The 19,838-nt window shown below is 38.4% G+C and overlaps 1 protein-coding gene across 1 annotated transcript in view; it reads left to right on the top strand.

Annotated features, from left to right (window-relative positions):
- LOC120552310 (receptor activity-modifying protein 3-like) overlaps positions 1 to 13,922 on the top strand; it is a 54,918-nt gene extending 40,996 nt beyond the window's left edge. Inside the window, exon 4 of the mRNA XM_039790231.1 lies at positions 7,004 to 13,922. Coding sequence (XP_039646165.1) covers positions 7,004 to 7,259 — 256 coding nt within the window. The 3' untranslated portion in view covers positions 7,260 to 13,922. The remainder of the gene's footprint in view (positions 1 to 7,003) is intronic.
- The last annotated feature ends 5,916 nt before the right edge of the window (positions 13,923 to 19,838 follow it).

Here is a 19,838-nt window from a genome sequence, read left to right as displayed (position 1 = left end):
ATGAATACAATTACACACATTTACACACTGACTTATTTCAGTGATTATAAATTGAAGTAAAGGCAATTGAATTAGCCACATCAAGAGTAACGGTGTCAACCAAACATGAAGCACCTGAAGCCAGATGGTTGACTTTGACGTTATGGTCAGGGTAAACATCTGTGGGTCCAGTTAGCAACTGAAATTTGCATTTATGCAATGATCGTCTGCCATCTAAGGGTCTGGCTGTCAGCGGTGGGACCAAATCTTTGTTTTGTAGGTTAAATTTAACACAGGTTAAACCCAGTGTTGAGCAGCAGCTAACAGTGGGGAGACAGGCAGTGGTACCGAGGGATGCGCTAGCTTCTTGTCTCATTTGTGGTGTGATAAACAGTAAATTCATCAAATTCAGTGCCCCATATCGTTATTATCCAAACTACTGTAGCTGTCATATGTCAACTTTCATACTTTATTCAAAGATTTTCATAATTAGGTGAGGCTGTCAAACTACTGTCGAAGAGGGCAGTAGGGAACTGTTATTTTGAAGGCGTCACACAGAGCGCTTGTGGTCAAAATCTAGGAAACAAATAAACTCTCTTCTCGTTTTTTAGACTTGTTTTCGTTTCTCGCTAAAAAACGAGAAAAACAAGTCTTTTTTTTTTGTTTCTGCCACTTTGTATTTACAGTTTTTTACGATCGCTATGACACTTTTTTCAATACTTTTAACAACTTTCCTAAACTCTTAACACAGTTAGCACAACATCTGTCTGTGTAGGCTATACAATTAACACATTTCTTGTTGCTTTGACACAAAATGCATACAGTTAACACAAATTTAAAATGCTTGAACTTCTTTTACACACAAGCTCCACCAAAAGCAAAAACAATGGATCTTTACTGCCAAACTTACAAATGCTTTCACACTGTATTTCAGAACAGATAACATCATGTTCTAAACCTAACTTATAGGCTAAAGTCAAAGTGAACAGCTGATCATATTGTAAATTGAAACACAAATATATCCCCTGCATTTTATACATGCATTTATTGAGAAACAGCTGATTGAAGTTATGCAAATAGATCAATCATAGCTGATTCCCTTCTAGGAAACACACTCAGGTGTTGAGGTTCTTTCAATCGCATGATCATATGGTAGTACAGTAAAAGAGGACCTATTTGAACAATATACTGTAGATGAACACAGAAAATAAGAAAAATGCCTTCATGAGGGAGAGGAAGAGGAGTACCAGGACAATTCTGTCTCTGTCTCCTTTTTTTCATAAACCCCACATTCTATAAATCTACTCTGAGATGGGTCATTCATTTTTTGTATTGAATCTCTGCAGCAAAAGAAACAAAATGGTGGCCGGGTTGGCTCAGTGGGTAGAGCACGCACACATATACTTGGAGGTTTATTCCTCAACGCAGAGATCCAGGGTTCAAATCCGACTTGTGACGATTTACTGAATGTCTTTCCCCTTTCTCAACTAGCAGTCCTGTCAAATAAAGGCAGAAAAGCCCAAAAAATATTCTTTGAAAAAAATTGACTAAACCCAACAAAACAAAAATGTAGAGAGGCTTCAAGAGAAACTGCAGTGCCAAACACAATCTATGATCAATACAATCACTATTGTCTATTCTATAAGGGCAGACCTGACTGACACATATAAAATAATGCAGTTTCTGTAATTCCATAGGATGTCAGTGTTTTGTATGACATTGTGCTATGATTGACTAAATGTTCCTGTTGGGAGAGAACATGTGTTAGTGTTTTGCAAGAATTATTTGATTTTGAGACATGATTGCATTGTTTTGGTAAACATAGTGTATTGTGTTAGTGAATTATTGTATTTTGAAAATTAGTGTTGGAGTTTAGTTTACAATGTGTGATTTTGAACATGAAATTAACTGTTTTGCCAATCGTGTGTTGTAGGTGTGTTGGTGCGTTAACAGTTTAGGAAAGTTGTTAAAAGTATTGAAAAAATTGTCATAGCGATCGTGAAAAACTGTAATCCAATAAACAAACTATCAAACACTGGCCCAAACACTGAATTTCTGCTCTGCTGAAGCTGGTCCAACCATGATGGGATTTCAAAGAGCCATACCATCTTTAATCCTAATCGGATCTGTTAGAGTTGTCTGACATATCAAATGTGATGTAAGAACAAAAGATTGATTTATAGCAAATATGTAACAGGAAACAAAGCATAGCGTGGCTTTTTCAGGAACTCTGCCTGCAAGAGTCCACATTTTTTATGAGAGGAATGATTAATTTGGGTGTATTTGTGAATGATTCTTCATTTACTGTACTGATGAGGATACAGTGACTTTCTCAGCTGCAGTTTACTTTGGAGACTGGAAGAGGCGAGGGAGACGGACGGAAAGCGAATGCACAAGAGGAACCAGAGAGTGGTGAGAAGGATAGGGCTTGGAAGAGCAAGGGGCCTCATGTTTAAACAAGCAGCGACCCCTGCAAAGCTTCCTCTCTGACAAATGAGCCGTGCCTCTCTGCAGTGATAGCTTCTGGCCAAACACTCAGCCAACATGACTGTTATTGTTAGAAATGAGCCGGTACAAGCTTGTCGGACCACACAATACAGGGTATAAACAGACCACAAAGAGACTGTGTGTGACTGTATGCACATTCATGCACTTCAATAATTTACGTCTAATAACATATTGACTTTCTGCCCTGAGCGGTTTACAGCTCTGGGAGTAGCCAGCCTTGATGCTGAGCACACAGGAAGAGGGGAAGAGTGGTGTCTGTCTCTCTGGACCTTTTAATAATATATATTCACTATTAGGAATTATTGTCATTCCCTGTGTGGACCAGATGCTGCTCTAAAGTCGTCACAGCTTTTTCCAACTGCCTCTAATCACAATTTATTGACCATTAAGATTAGCAAGCCTCAATGAGGGTCATGTGGTTCACAAGACTGGCAGGAGAATGTTATCAACAACTGTATCAGCCAACCAGCCATGGAGGATGGTTGATGGTTAAAATGAAAAGTCCTCCAAACCATACAACAACATTGGTCGTTTATTCCTAACCTCTAATACAACCCATAGGAACCCCAGTCTCCTGGGTGAAAGTCCTGTTAGTTTGACCCATCCAACCACCCCACATTCCTTCTTAAGCACAATTTATGGTCCTACGTTAAATCGATGCAATAGATACTTACGTATGTACGTAGAGATACATACCCTACGCCGTACCCTACGCCGTATCCTACCCCGTACCCTACCCCATACCCTACCCCGTATGTACCCTATGCCAGTGGTTCTCAACCTGGGGGGTCGCAAAATAATTTGTGGGGGTTGCCAGATGCTTTGGGAGAAAAACATGTGTGAGTCTGGTACATTCCATGTTATATTCAGAGCTTCATTTGTAAATCAGGAGGTCCTGGAACACTGAAAGGAGTCTGAAGGTGGGTCATGGAAAGAGAAAAAACACAAATGTCAAAAATCCACAGAGCCTGGGGCACAAGGTTTGGTGCTAACTGCTAAAACTAAACTGTCATTAAAGCAAAACATTATTCGTATTAATGAGAGCATTTACAAAAATCACTCAAAATCAGCAGGGGGAAGTGTGTAGAAAAAGCTGTTTGCACCGGTTTGCAGCACACTTTTTCTCATTGTCGAAGAGGATAAGGGGGTCGTGAACACCAACCTTATAATTCTGGGGGTCGCGACTCGAAAAGGTTGGGAACCACTGCTCTACGCCACACCCTGACGTGCAGCTCTCAAAAAATGTAACTACACGTCTTGGCAACGCAGACCACAACAACTGTTATTGGTCCTCTTGGTCGTGGCTTGATAAAGTCGCATTTCCCCCTATTCATTTCCAGGTTCTCCTTTTCCATCTCACTCTTTGTGTGCTCTTCTACAATGATGTGGTGCTTTGCACAAAGGTACACAAAATGCAAGTCCAATTTAAGTGTTTCAAGGTGTGTTCAGACAGAAAGCAAAGCACATTTTCGCTTTGCCTCATTCGCACCAATTTCACTACCTGACAGTTTGTTTTTATTCATTTAATCTGGTTTACAAGTTAGCAGTTAGCTACAATTGTTAAGGAATAGAAGCAGCATTAGATCGTTATGCTATTGTGTGTTAATGTGTGTGACTGTTGTGTGAATGCGCAATGGGTGAGATGGATGCATATATAAAGTGAATGTCAGCAACATTCAAATATAACACTATACATATATAACACCATTAAGAAATATACAATGTGCGGTTTGTCAGCCTTTAAACAGATGTGGTGGGTTATCTTGCTTTCCAGAGCTACAAACCCCCAAGCAGTTTTATTAATGCGGGATTCACTGGGAGCTTTAATGTCTCAGGGGTAGTATGAAATGACATTCTGAGGAAAACATTGCTTTTTGGGCATTAAAATGCTTATATTAGACACTATTATAATAATATAATAAACATTGGCACAAAAGATAAGCTCTCAGCTAAACAGTATAATCAGCATCTGTATGTACCCACAACTGCCTGTGTGTGTATTTGTTTTGCATACACAAATATGATGTATATTTGCCAAAGTATCACGTGCTGAATATGTGTTTGTGGTCATGTTCACAGTTATATACGACAAGTCCTCCGAACCAGACGACGATATAGGTTGTTTATTCCTACCCTCTAATACGACCCACAGGAGCGCTTTCAGTGCTCGTATCATAAAACGTCAGAATGTAACGGGAGCGGTTTTAAACATGTTGTTAACGGTGTGAAACGGTCAAAGTTTGGTTATGTTTAGGCACCAAAATTACTTAGGCTAGTTAAGTTTAGAAAAAAATCGTGGCTTGGGTTAAAATCATCTGTCACGTTACTTAACTTCAATGCTAAGCACGTGATGCAGAACGCAACGTAGTTCCATTTGTTCTGTAAATAAATAAATAAACATTTACTTTGTTTTTCAAACAGGACAAAAACCCTGATCTCATGGGAGAAAGTCCTCTTTATGCGGAATTTGGCGCTCTTATACTTCGTCAACTTACTTCTCGCTTTTCTCCAGTAATAATTACGGGAGGCCACTAGAACTAGCCACCACTAAACATTTTAACAGCCTATGAGAGTGTTTTTCAGGGAGGACAGTCTCAGTATATAAAGTATTCAATACCAAGTTCTTCCTTCAGTCTGTAAATCGACAATGAACCTTCTTAAGCTATTTATTTGCCCTCCCAGCTGATTATTATGTGTCGACGACAGCTTGAAAACATGTTAGCTGCTGTGTATTACATCTGGGGAGTAACTTCAAAAGTCTGTTATTCCCTACAGTCCTGCATGCTAACTAGCGATCACTTCTGCCGGAAAGCTTTGATAGTTCCATTTTTTTATTTCCCTCTCCATCCTTTTATTTTCTTCATCCCCCAAACTCTCCCTTGGCTGCCATTTTATGTTAGGGGTAGCATAAATCACATGTTCAGAAAAGATTTGATGTGTTCATGTGCATTGAAAAATCCCTATTCAACTTTTAATTTGTTCGATAGAACATATCAATAACTAAAGATGACTTTGTCCTTTTTCCTGCATCTTACAACATTAATCTAAAATCTTAATCTAGTTTTTCCAGTTTCCACACAAACATATAAGCTTCTGCTATTTCAATAATATAGTATTGCTGAGTTCAGATTTGACAGGATGCTTTTCTCAGCAAAACACTTTTCTTATCACTGGCATGTGGGGCCTTTTTGCCCAATTTGCCCCATACAGCATACACACAATATGTGAATATGCTGGGTTTATTTGATTTGCAGCACCTAAGCAAAGGTCTTCTAAAACAATGGCTACAGCCTAACTTCTATGTGCTGTACAGAGGGTGGCGGCTTGAAATGTGATGTTAAATGTTATAATGTTAAAGTTCTATAGCATTTTACATTTAGGTTTTACCGTTGTTGTACAATTTAGGTTTTACCTTTAACTAGGACAGAACCCGTTCAGAACATATTTTTGTTCTTCCCATGAGCCTTTGCATCGCTTCAGCGCAGAACAGTTTAAATGACCCCGCCCCTCCCATACAGAAACTTAAGATCCTTAGTTATCTCTACTTAATATGATCTGTGCACTGCATACTTAAGCTGATTATTACAAACAACTAATGTAATTTAGTAATGAATGTTTTTAACAAAACATGAAAGAATAAGTAGTGACCACTAAAAACTTTAATTTCAACTAAATCTGGGTTTACAGTGATGTAGTTACTGCATTTTTAAGTTTTGTAGAGCAGATATACAGTTTAGAGAATTAAGTCCAAATGATGTAAACAAGACTTTTCATCTGCATATTTGGAGCCAGTGTGGCCATACATGGAGACGATGTAACTGTTGCTCAATTCACTGTTCTGCTGGTGAGAATACCAATGGCTCCTGGATGTCAAGAGAAACAAATCTGGACCTGGGAGGTTGAGAATTCAGGATGGCGAAAGAGGGATTAGGGCTGGCTGAATGAATTTATAAAAGCAGAGTTTTAAGCCTGGAAAGCTTCATGAAGGCTCTGAACGGTCCTGAATACCTGTTGAAATAGAGGAGAGTAGTAGGCCAAAAAAAGTAAAAGGCAGTAAATCCCCAGTCACAATGATGGATTACGTACCGAACCTCCAATGCTTTCATTAATACTAGCTAAACCTGCAATAGGGTTTTAAATGATTGTGTGCCCTTCAGAGAACCTGAGGTATATTAAGTTCGATAATTTGAGTCTTAATAGATGGCTAACTGTTCACCTCCACTGCGATATATTTTCAGTAATTTTATCCCTTGAACTATCTCCATTTAAGTACCTTAAAAGTGATGGTGATATAATTAAGATCGTTATTCAACATAAAAGACCTGAGCTCTCTGCAGAGGAACCTAAGACATTCTAATAGCATGCAGTACTTTATACATATACTATCTTTAAAAAAAACAAGATCAAATGTCAGAAATCACACATTTGATCCTTTGGGAATACTGCAGCTAAACCAGAAGTCAGTGGTGATTTCTTCTAATCTTTTCCCTTTTTTTCCAACTATTTTTCTCCACAGTGAGTACCACCTCTTCACCGTCTGCACAGAGTCAAAGTCCCACATGGTCAGCTGCTACTGGCCCAATCCGCTGGTGGAGAGCTACATTATCCGCATACACAAGCACTTTTTCTCCAACTGCACCATGGACCAGGTGGTATGGGTGGACCCGCCGGATGACACGTTAACCCTCCTCATCCTCATCCCTGTTTTCCTCACACTGGCCATGATCGCCCTGGTGGTCTGGTGCAGCAAGAGGAGTGATATCCTGGCTTAGGAGGAGGGGAAGACGGAAGAGGATGGAGAAGAGCGGATGAAGGACGGAGTTCAAGATCTCAACCTCTCCACTAAAACTATACTGTACAAAGGAGTGCACAGAGGTTTTGGTTGGTTGGTCAAATTACCCTATAAGTGGCGCCGCAAACCACCTTAACCTTCTGTGGAAATGAGGAAAGTAGTACCTGGTAGTACAAAGTAACATTTTCTTTCATATTTAAATATGTTATGTGATTTTTCACAGTTCTGACATTGACTCAACATGTTCAACTGTTCAACTTAACAGTTGCATTTTTGGGACATACTTATTTTTCTTGCACTGTAAATATGTAGCCGAAGCCAACAGCTGGTTATCTTAGCTTAGCATAAAGAATGGAAACAGGGGGAACATGATGTGAAAAATCACAACGTGTCACTTTTACACTTTGGTTTTAGTACGGATTTGACAAACAAGATAAAACATGTCAGTTGGTGAGCTTTACAGGTGCTAGTACTGTAGGTCGATTTTGTTAGCTTTGGACAGAGCCATACTAGCTGTTTCCCCTTGTTTCCAGCCTTAAGCTAAGTTAAGCTAACCAGCTGCTGACTGTAGCTTCTTATGTAGCGTACATGCATGAAAGTGGTATCAATCGTCTCATTTAACGTCCGACAAGACAGCGAATAAGCATATTTCCCAAAATGTCTATTCCTTCAAGACACAGAGGACTGTGGTCGTTTGACATCAGTTATTGGGTAAATTGACCAGAGGGAGAATCAATCAAATCTTGGTGCATTCTTTAAAGCACATGCATGGATCCGGAGCGTTGACCTCGGAGAATCTTGTCAGAGCACTGAACCTTTGCTGAAGGCCAAAGTATCCGCCAAGCATCAGAGGCAATGACCGAAGTCTAAGCTGGTGGGAAAAGAGACTCTCAGAGGACACCATTTGTTAAATATTTTAACATAATACCGTATGATGGCTTGGATTTTTTTTAAAGAAGCCAAATTTGGACTTAATATTGATTCTGCAAATTTGATCTTACTGTTGAGTTACAGAATTGATTGTCACCACTGGAACAGATACACTGGTGTGCAACCAAAAGACAAGGCAATACTATGATTCATTTTGGGACTTACATTTCTTGTGTGACTACCTGAGCCTCATGGGACTGTTTTATAACAGTGTAACTTATCAGATCCTGTTCTATGAATTACTGTTAATACTCACAAAGAGGGGGTTCTCAATGGAAACAGAACTATGAACTGACATTGAGACCTCGCACTGTACAGTCATGCTCTCTGTTTGTGCTGTCTACTGTTTCTGCATTGCCTCTCCAGCATTACCCAGACAAGTGAGAAATACACACTGATGCTTTGAAGTGAATTCCTTTGGGGAAAGGCTTGATTTAATGTACACACTTCATTGGTTCTTTGAACTGCAGTCCTCAACAGCCACGAGGCAAACTAAACCAAGCACTGCTTTTTTATTTTCTTCCAAAGCAAAGTTTGTCAGCTCTCACCTGCACACTTTTGTCTATGGAACTGATTAAATCTCTCTTAAAATAAGTGGTTGCTTGCCTTCATTGCATGCACAAAGCAAGTACACAGAAAACAGACCTTTTGATAAACTAAAATCCTGTGTTTCTGCGAGGCAGCTGTCTGTTGACTTCTGTTTGATTCAGCCAAAAAAGTGTATCTCTTGATTTGATTAAAAAAAAAAAACCTTGCCTAACACTTAACACATAATGAATTTAGATAAACTCTTAGATTCAAGCAAAAAACTGTGAAAGTATATGTCAGATTGCTAGAAAACTCACAAAATGATTTATTTGGGTGCTCTCTACATCATAAAATAACACAATATTTAAGAATTAAATTACTATGACATTAACTTTGAGATATTCTACGATATGTAAACCAACAATGCCACCTGGCTTTACTAGCCTCCTTACATTTGCTCGGATTTGACCATTATGGCACAAAGGTTCAAATGGAACACTGCAGTAAAGAGATTCTGCCAGTATAGGAATTAACTTGCCTCTCATCTTATCTGGTGTCAGTTAAAGAATAAAGTACTGATGTTAAAGTTATAATTCTCAAGATTTTCATTAAACAAAATCCCACTTTTCAAGCACTCAATTTATTGACATTCTGTAACTACCTGTCTATACAGTAATGGCGGAGTCTGCCATTCACGTGCTGGATTTGACCCTGTTTTAATTAAAGACTTGACTCTCTGGGGAGTTTTTTCAGTAGCATTGTTTTTGTGTAAGCTACTATTGAAGGAGCTTCAGCCCAGCACAGGGGTCATGAGCTTATGCAAAGTCATCTAAAACAAACACTCACATGCTCCACATTCAGTACGTGTCATGATTCATCACACAGTCTACAGGTGTTTCCTCCATGAAACAATAATGCCTGGAATATGTCCTCTCTGAAGTCATCCAGAAGCTGCCACCTGAGCGGTCCCTGCTCACATATAAAACCTGCCTTGTTATTGAAATCCTCTTTTTAATTCATGTCATGTGTCATATGAGATGTGTGTGTCTGTGTAGGATCAGACCATACAACGGAAAACTGGCACTTAATACCCGAAGCTGCTGACACATCCAATCTCTGATCTATCCAATCTGCAGTGTGTCATAGTAGCGTGAAATTAAGAATTTCTCAACTTTATTAAGCCATGCATATTAACTATGTTCTGCAACATTATCAGAAGAAAAGTGTCACAATTCCTATGACAAAGATACATTTGAATTGACATTGGGGTTTCAATATTATGATGAAGTGTCATATTTACAGCAGGGATGCACCGAATACAGGATTCATCAATGTTTTATAATTTTTTAGCACCATTTATCATACAGACATACATAACAATTTCCACAATACATGCCAGGTAATGTCAAGTGGTGCATAGAACAGATAAACACAAATTGAACAAGAACAAAAACCCTCTCCCACCCAAAACAAAAGAAACAAACAAACAAAATTACACCTTGCCTAGTCGCTCTCCTCTAGTTCTTGTGGCGTTGAGGTCATTAGGTCTGAACGAGTATGCCCGACTGCCACCTACTCGGCCGTCGGCGGAGTTTTCTGCACCGCGGACCAGCGCCCCGGTCAACTGCCCACATTATTCTGACCAGAGGTCTGTGTTCGAGAACTCTGGCAAACCAGCTTCTCATCAGCCATTGTCTTTTTCCATTCAAACTTATCATCTTTCACCGGTGGGTAACTGACGTTAAACCAAATGACTCTGATGAAAACAAGTCTAAATACGTTTTAAGCACATCAAGACTTTTAATAACTATCCTATATCCTCCTATTGCAACAGACTTTTTACTGCTGTACCGCAACCACAGCGTATGTTTTTACCTACAACTTGCGACTATTTTCCCCACTTTAGTTTTCCAGCTCTGACTACTCTCACTCCCCCATTTCTTCCGACTTTACCTTCCGAAACATCTTCTCTCTGTCCTATAGTCAAAACAGTTAAAGCACAAAGAAAATCATCCAAGAAAAAGTCCAACTAATCTAAGTCAACTTGGTAGCACCAGAGGCTTTAAAATCTGCCACTTAAACACCCAAAGCCTTGCTCCCAAACTAGACAAATTTAAAATCTTGCTTGCGTAGTCGAAAGCACATGTAATGGCAATCTCAGAATCATGGTTAACTCCCAGTATTCCTGATTCTTTTCTTTCCATTGAAAATTATGAACTGTGTCGTAAAGACCGCACTGGCAAAACCAGCGGCGGAGTGGCTTTCTATGTGAGTCAGAAATATGCGCACCTAATATCAAAATTTGAAACTGAAACTGAAACATTAAAACTGGTAGTACATTTTTTACACCCCAACACGCATCACCATTATTGTCACCTACAAGCCTCCAAATGTCAGTGAAAGTGTCTATCTATCTCAGCTTTCTGACATAATTAAATCTGTTACAACAAAGGAGCTTGTAATTCTGGCTCAATATCAACCTTGACTGGAATGATGGCTCAACAAAATCTTTTAAAGCCACTGCAACGTAACTCAGACTTTATCAATTAATCAAGGATCCAACAAGAATTGGCAAAACAAGCAGCTCAATTCTGGATCTTATTTTCACTAATCAGCCCTCAAAATATGTAATGTCTGGTGATATATATTATATATATATATTTCAGATCATTCGCTCATCTATGCAGTTAGGACAATCCTAAAATCTTCTAAAACTCATGCCCCCCACTCTGTACCAAAAATACCAATTTCAAAACTATCTAAATTCAATGCTGAATTCAGTGCTACTGATTGGAGCAACAAGCTGTGACTGGAAAATACAGAACAAATTCTAATGTAATTTCACACTAAATGTTAGAAAATACAGAATAAATATACCTCTGCCAGTATGGTTCGACCTAGGCAGAGTAAATTACCATGGATACATTCTAAGATATTTCAGCTCCTTAAAACAGAAGGCCTGTCTTATTAAAATGTAAAGTCGAACACCAGAGAGCAAAAATAATTTAATAGAAATGAATGTACTGTTGAACTGCATAAGGTATAAGGTGTCTATTTCCAACAGCAGATTACCCAATCTGCTACCAACCCAAAGACATTATGGCAGACCCTTAAGGTTATCACTGGCAAAAATGAGAAGAAAAAGAATGTTAATATTCAAATTTAATTTCAGATTAAGAAAAGATTGCAAGTGCTTTCAATGACTATTTTATATTGTCTGTTAAAGAATCTCTTACCTGTTCTCTCTTCAACATCTGATCAGTTCTAATTTTCTGAAATCTCACAGAACGAGGTGATAAAAATACTGCACTCACTAAAATCATACTCTTGTTTCAAACTACAGACCTACAGCAATACTTCCCACAATGTCTAAGTTGCTTGAAAAAGCCTAGCATAACCAGTTAAGTTCTTACCTAGAAACTAACAATTGGCTCAGTGATTGTCAACATGGTTTTCGCGCTAAGAGATCAACCATGCCGGCATTACTACTTTTCACTGAACAATTACGTGACTCTCTTAACAAAGGTCACATCACTGGAGCTATTTTTATTGACTTTCGTAAAGCCTTCGGCACAGTAAACCATCAGATCGTGCTTAACAAACTTCACTCATTCAAATTGTCTTCATCTGTAATAGAAATGCTTTCTTCCTACCTGATGAACAGGTTGCAACCTGTCAAAATTAATCATGTAACATCCCAACCTTTAGTCTGTGATATGGGCGTTCCATAAGGCAGCATCAATGATCTCCATCAAGTGTGTAAACACTCAAAATGCTTACTGTACACTGATGATACTGTGATTTTTCTCTGTGACTCAAATCCTGATGTCATAAACTCTAAATTATCATCTGATCTTCAGTTCTTACATGACTGGTTGAAAAATAACCATCTGACCATCAATGTAAAGAAAACAGAATGTATGTATTTTCACTCACCCAGAAAAAGTCTTTCTTTTACTGATTCTATTACCTTTGCAAACCAAGATCTTGTCTTTTACTGATTCTGTTACCTTTGCAAACCAAGATCTTGTCTTTTACTGATTCTGTTACCTTTGCAAACCAAGATCTTGTCATCACAAAGACTTACAAATATCTTGGTGTGCTACTTGATTCACACCTTACATACCGGGAACACGTTTCTAACTTAACAAAAAAGCTTAATCAGAAACTTTGTGTATTACAAGATTAGATCATATATTTCCTTTTCTGTTTCTGAAACCTACCTACATGCAATTGTGTTTTCAACAATGTCCTACTTTTTTCCAATCTGGTCTCTTACCACAAAGGAAATTACTGAACCGATTGACCTTTTTCATGGCAGACATGTTGACATGTCATAGTAGGAAAAGCACAGGTGTATTCAAAAACATTAATTCTGGCTGCATTCCACTTAGGAGAGGACCTGGTATTGTGCATGCTGACTCACTGAACTAGCTTAATGGGACACTTGATGGAATTGAGCCATTGTTAAGGTTATAAATTTCAGCTGTGCTTTTCCTACTATGACAAGTCAAAATGTCTGCTGTGAAAAAGGTCCATAGGACGACAATACAATCGTGCTCTCAAGATCCACAGTGATTTCCCAAAGTGGTCTCACCATTGCATTGCACTCACACGCTCAAAAGCTCTGTCTTACCAGAAATACATAAACAGCCATGCTATTGCATTTTATTTTCAGATTCAAAATAGCACTTCGCCAACCCTTGCTGCACTTCTCCCGACACACAATATGAGACCAGTAAGCATTACTAGGTCAGTTTCACAGGCATTCATTCCAGTTCCCCCATACAAAAACAACTATGGTCAGAAATCCTTTTTTCACACATACACCAAAATTTTGAATGACATTCCTCATCACATTAGAACACTACCATCCATCACATATTTCAAAAAGGCATACAAACTGTTCATTCTCAACAGTTACACTTGCACAGATTGATTGTTCATGTATTCTAGTGTTGTTTCTATTGTTGTTTTATGTGTTTGCATCTGTCTAGCCCATGCTAATGCCCTGTACAAATGTTACTGTCCTCATGTGCCGTAACTATGTTCAATGTTTTATGTTTCTGCAGAACAGGAACCTGCTGCAAACCAGTTTTTAAACTAAGCCAGGCCCGTTTATATTGTAACTTATTGTTACTTTTAAATTTTTCCTGTATAATAAACAAAATATGAAAAATGAAAATGTCACAAACTGTCTTCCAATTTATTGCGTTCCCCTCAGGGCACATCTCTCGTTTCCATTTCTTTACTATTGGGAGTTCTCCTATGGATATTTGCATCAGTTTAGCATAAATCTTGGACACTAATCCTCTCAGGAAAATCAACAAACCATTTAATGACTGAATTAAGGTATCAAGTTTCTTCCAGAAATGTATTGGTGGGGGTAAGGGGATCATTGTACTTATGAAATTCACTCAAAGAGCTATGTTCATTTTAACAACAGCAATCCTGGACTGTAGCGATGCCGGCAGTGCAGACCAATTGGCCAGATCCCTTTGAACACTACTTAATATAGTTTCATAGTTGTCCTGGACAACTTGCTGTAGCGATGCGTGTATGGTGATGCCCAAATATGTCATTTTGCTTTGGGTTGGTATTCAAACACTAATGGCTGATGTCACATGACTGTCGTTCAATAAAAGAAGATTTGATTTATTCCAGTTCATTTTATAGCTGGATATTGAGCCAAATTCGTTGAAGAGCTTAAGAATTTTTGGAATAGAGTCCTCAAGATCAGAGATGTACAACAAAATATCAACTGCAAATATTGATATTGAGCTGCTATTAGATTTTATCTGGACATTGCAGATTTTATTTTGCCATATGGCTTGGGCTAATGGTTCAACAGCATGGGGGAAAGCGGGCATCCCTCTCGCGAGCCCCGCTCGATGGGAAATGGCCGTGGGGTTTCGCATATAAAGTATGCACCATGTTAATGAATTTGACCCCCAAACCAAGCCTCTCCATTACTTGCCAGAGTAGTTCCACTTTAGGCGGTTGAAAGCCTTTTCCTCATCCACTGATAAAACTGCTGCCGTTGTTGGGATGTTTTTGGCTTCTTCTATTAATATTGGGCTTTTTGACGGGGTTTGGTTTCTGCCACAGAACCGAACCCTACCCTTGCACTACGCGTGCTATGCTGGTCGACGTAATGACGCCACCATTGATCACGGGAAGGTGTTTACGTAGGTGGACCGTTCAAAGCAGTAGGAGAAAGTTAAAATGGAACTCGTGAGCAGAAAAGGTGTTGTTTGGCAGTACTTTCAGTGAAAAGAAGGCGATTCAAGTCGAGCTACATGTTCAATTTGCAATGCAGATTTGTCTCGTGGTGGCAAGGACCCTAAACAATACACAACATTGCCGTTGTTGAAACATTTGCATATGAAACATCCAAAAGAATACAAGTTGTGCATGAAGGAATCTACAGACAGCAGCCAAAATGCAGCAACTTCAGGTATGGCAAAGGAAGGACAGTCACAGCTAAAACCTTGTGTTAACCAGACGACCATTACCATTCTTGTTTTTGTTTTTTTTACAGTTAAAATAAAATGAAAAATACACTGCTGTGAACGTTGTTTACTTCATTAATGTGTTTACTGTGTTTATGGACTGAGGATGGGAGTAGGATTCGGTATTCGGTTTCGACAGAATCTTAACCAGTGGATTTGGTATTCGGCCAAACACCAAAAATCTGGATTCAGTGCCTCCCTAATTTACAGATTTTTAAAGGACCTGGTGGTTGACAGGTGTTTTCAGTTATTCTGAGCATCAAACTACTTGAATCAATTAGAATGACAAAGGTGTAAGTTGTCCTGTTAAACGTTGGTTCTGTTGACTAATAACCCCATCGAACTGAGAATCAGGGAGTCCAAAATGGAAGAAGACATTGTAGAGATCTTATATTAGTGGTGTTGCAGGCTTTTATTTACTTTATTTTTTACTTACTTTTATTCAACCCTCTGCCGAGGTATAAACTGCTCCACAAAAGTGAGTCTGTGGTACAGATATATCTGTTGGAGGAACTGTGTTAACTCATTGTCCTGTAATGACTAAGTGAACAAGTTTGCTAACTGCTAATTAGCAAAATGCCAGGGGGAAGTAAACGGTACAGTAATTTTATCATTGTAAAATACACTCATTTAAAGTTGACAGAAACAAAATAAAACTATCAAAAGTCGTCTTGGTTCGTCTTTCCACTGTTCCAACAATCACCACTCTGGTTTGGTGGAAATAAACCATGCTAAAAGTATTGTTTATTTAAATGGAGTCTGGTGGGTTTGACGATAGTGATTTTGGGGATGTTCATGTTTAACAAAAAGGATCTTAATCTTTAACAAAAAGGTTGACCGCTGAAGGGATCCTTTCCACAATGTTGTCAGACACTTGGAACAATAATCTGAGCCTGTCAGTGGTAAAACAAGCACTTTTTGTGGATGTAAATTGAAGGTGCACAATTGCCCAATAACTTACATTGTACCTTGTTTAGCCACTGCCAACTGCAGTGATATTGCTTAACACTGGACCAATTTCAAAGATTGTTGTTCCCATCACTTGTGTCACACAAAAACATAGGGAAATAGGGTCCAGATTGAAAAACAAAAACAAAGGTACCCTTTAAAAACTGTAGGAATGGTGCCTATGAACAGTGATAATTATCGATTACAACACTTCATCTGCAGAACGGTAAACAAATAAATAAAACATTTTTAAAAAAGTGGTGGGAATAGGATTAAGAGCAAAGGTAATGGACTTTAACTCACAGATAACTTTCTTGATAACTTCCAAGTCCATACAATTTTTATTCATCAGTTTAAAGAAAAACGATTGCCAGGCAGTTCAGATCGCTGCATTATATTCTGTAAGGAGTTTTTTTGAGATATCAAGGTGGACCTGAAGTTTGGTTTTTCTCCATCTCTGTTTGAGTTGGTTGACATTCTGTTTTTTACCGGTGGATTTTGTTTTTGAGGAATTGTTTTGTACCTGACTGGGGAAATATGGTCAATAGCTGATTGTAGTTTTGCATTTAAATTATCCACTAAATCATCAACAGATGAAGGGAGAGTTGCTAAAGACATTTATATGCAAGAAAACATTTTCTGGCATTTTAGATGTAAGATATCGTCTTTTTACAGTACACTGTAAAATATTACAGACCCATTTAGTTATGTCCACTTATTTCTTATTTTTACCTGAACGAGCTTATACAAGTTGTCGATTTTGAACTCAACTTTATGAGTTTTTGAAAGTTAAACTTGCATTTATTCGTTGGGTTGACTACTTAAAAAAATGTATGTGTTGATTGAACTTAGGTATGTAAGTTCAGTTATCAACCAATTGCAGTCAGGACTGCAACTGGACGCAAAATCAGTAGAGAGGCCGCTATTTCGCACAGGGCCCTGGGGCAGCCCCACCCAAGCACCCACGGTATCTCTGCTATAAATGTGGTTATGTTGTTTTAACTTGAAACTGTGAGTTGAAATAAAGCAGAAAGGTATGTCTGTTATACTAGGCAAGGAAGGTTTCTTGCATTATTAAAGAAAATAAATGATTTGTTTTAACTTAAAGTATGAAGTTAAACCAAGTAATACAAAGTTAAATCAACTAAAAGAACAACTTTAACAAAACTAGAACACTGTAGTTACATCAACATCATTAACTTAAATTTCTAAGATGAAACAAAGGCAGTCTTCAAGTTGAGTGAACTTCGATTTTCAAGGCAGCAGGGGAACTTGCATTTCCAAGTTAAACTAACATGAAATTTATTACAGTGTACGTCTAGAATTACAATGCAGCATATGAAGAAAGACAGTGAATTCAATTAAATAGTGATCAGACACTTCTTAATTATTAAGCATTACCATTTAGTCTTTGGGCCCATGGGACTACTGTTTCTCCTAAAATATAATGAAATATATGGAAAAAACGTCCCATGTGCCCAAAGACTAAGTATAGTATGAGAAAACCTCACTTTTCAGCCAACGATTTGATTTTGGGATTTTTCAGGGCTTTTACAGTATCTATAGCACTCTGGAGCACAAACAAAGTGATATTTGGTGTCTGTAACCTTAGTAGAATTCATCTTTTTAAACTTGTATCATGCTCTTGCTGACTCTGTTTCTGTTCATTTTATTCTAAATGCTGTCTCTTGCTTTTCTCCTGTTCTTAGATGAGGTGGAAAACAGAGAATATGCCACTTCTTTCACACTCCAGAGAAAATGTGATTTTGGAAAAATAATACATTGACTTTTTTTCAGTCACAACACCTCAATACACTGAAGCCGTGGGAGAGTTAATTCGGCCAAGCATGTGTGTACGTGCATTCAGACACAGACATTCTTTTATTAAGACAATATTATCCTGACCTATACAAACAGCCAGGCAGCTGAATCCATGACTGCTTCGCTGTGTGTCTGTGTAAACCTTTTGAACAATACAAAAAAACCACGGTCATTTAGTTTCAAATCTTATCATTGCATCATGTAAATAAACTCAGAGTCAAACAATGCAGTCATCACTGTCAGTGGGTGATGGTCAATGATGTTGACATTGCAGTCAAGTCTGTATTGTAAGGCACAAAGCCGGAAAAGACAAACCCAATGACCACAAAACAATCACAGTATCATTACGGACTCCATCTAAACAAAGAAACGGCAAGATATCAGGCAATATTTATTCCATCTGAAACTGTCCAGGAAGCGAAACAAGAGTTTTTTGTTTCTTCTGAGAGGCAAAACAACAGGGTTTAGAGACACAAACAGAGGAGACAATAGTTCACTCTGCGGTGAAGGGGACACATCGCAGTGCAGTTGCCCTCAAGGATGGCTGCCTCCATGACCAGCGTCTTGGAGGCAGGAAGGATATTAAAGTTTTTTTCCCAGAGTTGACAGAAGAATACAGGGAAGTGGGTTGACCCGACGTTTTTTACAAAAAGCGGTGCAGGAAGTGCGAGAGTGCCATGCTTCCACGCAGGGCTGCACTGTTGTGACGGTTGAACTGCTGGCAAGGCACAACGCACTGTGGCTTTTCAAGGTTGATATCAATTTCTGGTTAGCTATTTTCTGCTAGCATTGTCATATTGAAACTTCTGAATCCCTGCTTACTATTGTTTTTCATACATACATGTGCTTAAACTGCAGGAACGTTGAACCATGTGCTATGCAGAGCCATCAGTTAGTTTTTCTTCTACCAATCACCTCAGCAGGTGATTTCACTGATGAGTTCATCCCCTCCACCTGAAACAAATCTGTGAAATCTGTTGGTGAGCTGCCGACTGTTAGCCCTCTGGCACATGGTTCTCCGTTCCCGTTATATAAAATGTGATTAAAATGCTGTATAAGAATGAGGGGACTGGCTGTAGTCAAGGAGGAGCCTTCGTCATCTGACAAAGTTAATACTGAGACTCATATCTTTTTTATATATATATATACACACATATTAAACATGAAATGTCAGCTTAATGTATAGCCAAATTATTATGTCAGTCTCATCCTCGACTGCACACTGACACCCACCAGTGCACAGATATGTCAAAATGTCAGGTTTTGCACCTGCATGTCTCATTTTAAACACATCAGCATATCTTCTTGCATTTGATGCATATCCCTGAGATTTACGACAAACTATTAATATTAGTGAGGATGTAGAGCAGTGGTAGGTGACTCATGGGCAAAATCTGCCATCTAACAACAATATTTGGCCCCCAGTAAAAAGCACAGGTTTTCACTTTCTTAACTTTCACAATTTCATTGACATCTGCCATCAGATACTTAAAACAAACTATTTGTTCTTAAATTAATTGAAACAAACAAACATTGCATTTTGAAGACATATAGGCCTGTGTTTCCTTTGCCTGTACAGCATTGTCCCCCAATAAACTAAAAAATAAGAACGATAAAATGAACAATAAACATATAACAAACAAATTCTCATAAACAACATTAAAAAATATTACATGACCAAAAGGGAGTAGGAAGAAGTTTTCACTTATCTAGTCCTACCCCTTCTCCATAAGTCAATAATACATATCATTATATACAACTCAAACAACTCTCCAAATGCTATTATGTACAAACCAAATATCCGCCCAGTGTCAATCAGA

The sequence above is a fragment of the Perca fluviatilis genome, chromosome 22, assembly GCF_010015445.1.
Source record: "Perca fluviatilis chromosome 22, GENO_Pfluv_1.0, whole genome shotgun sequence".
Classification (NCBI taxonomy): domain Eukaryota; kingdom Metazoa; phylum Chordata; class Actinopteri; order Perciformes; family Percidae; genus Perca; species Perca fluviatilis.
The sequence above is the reverse complement of the archived record's forward strand: the minus strand, read 5'-3'. Positions and strand labels throughout refer to the sequence as shown.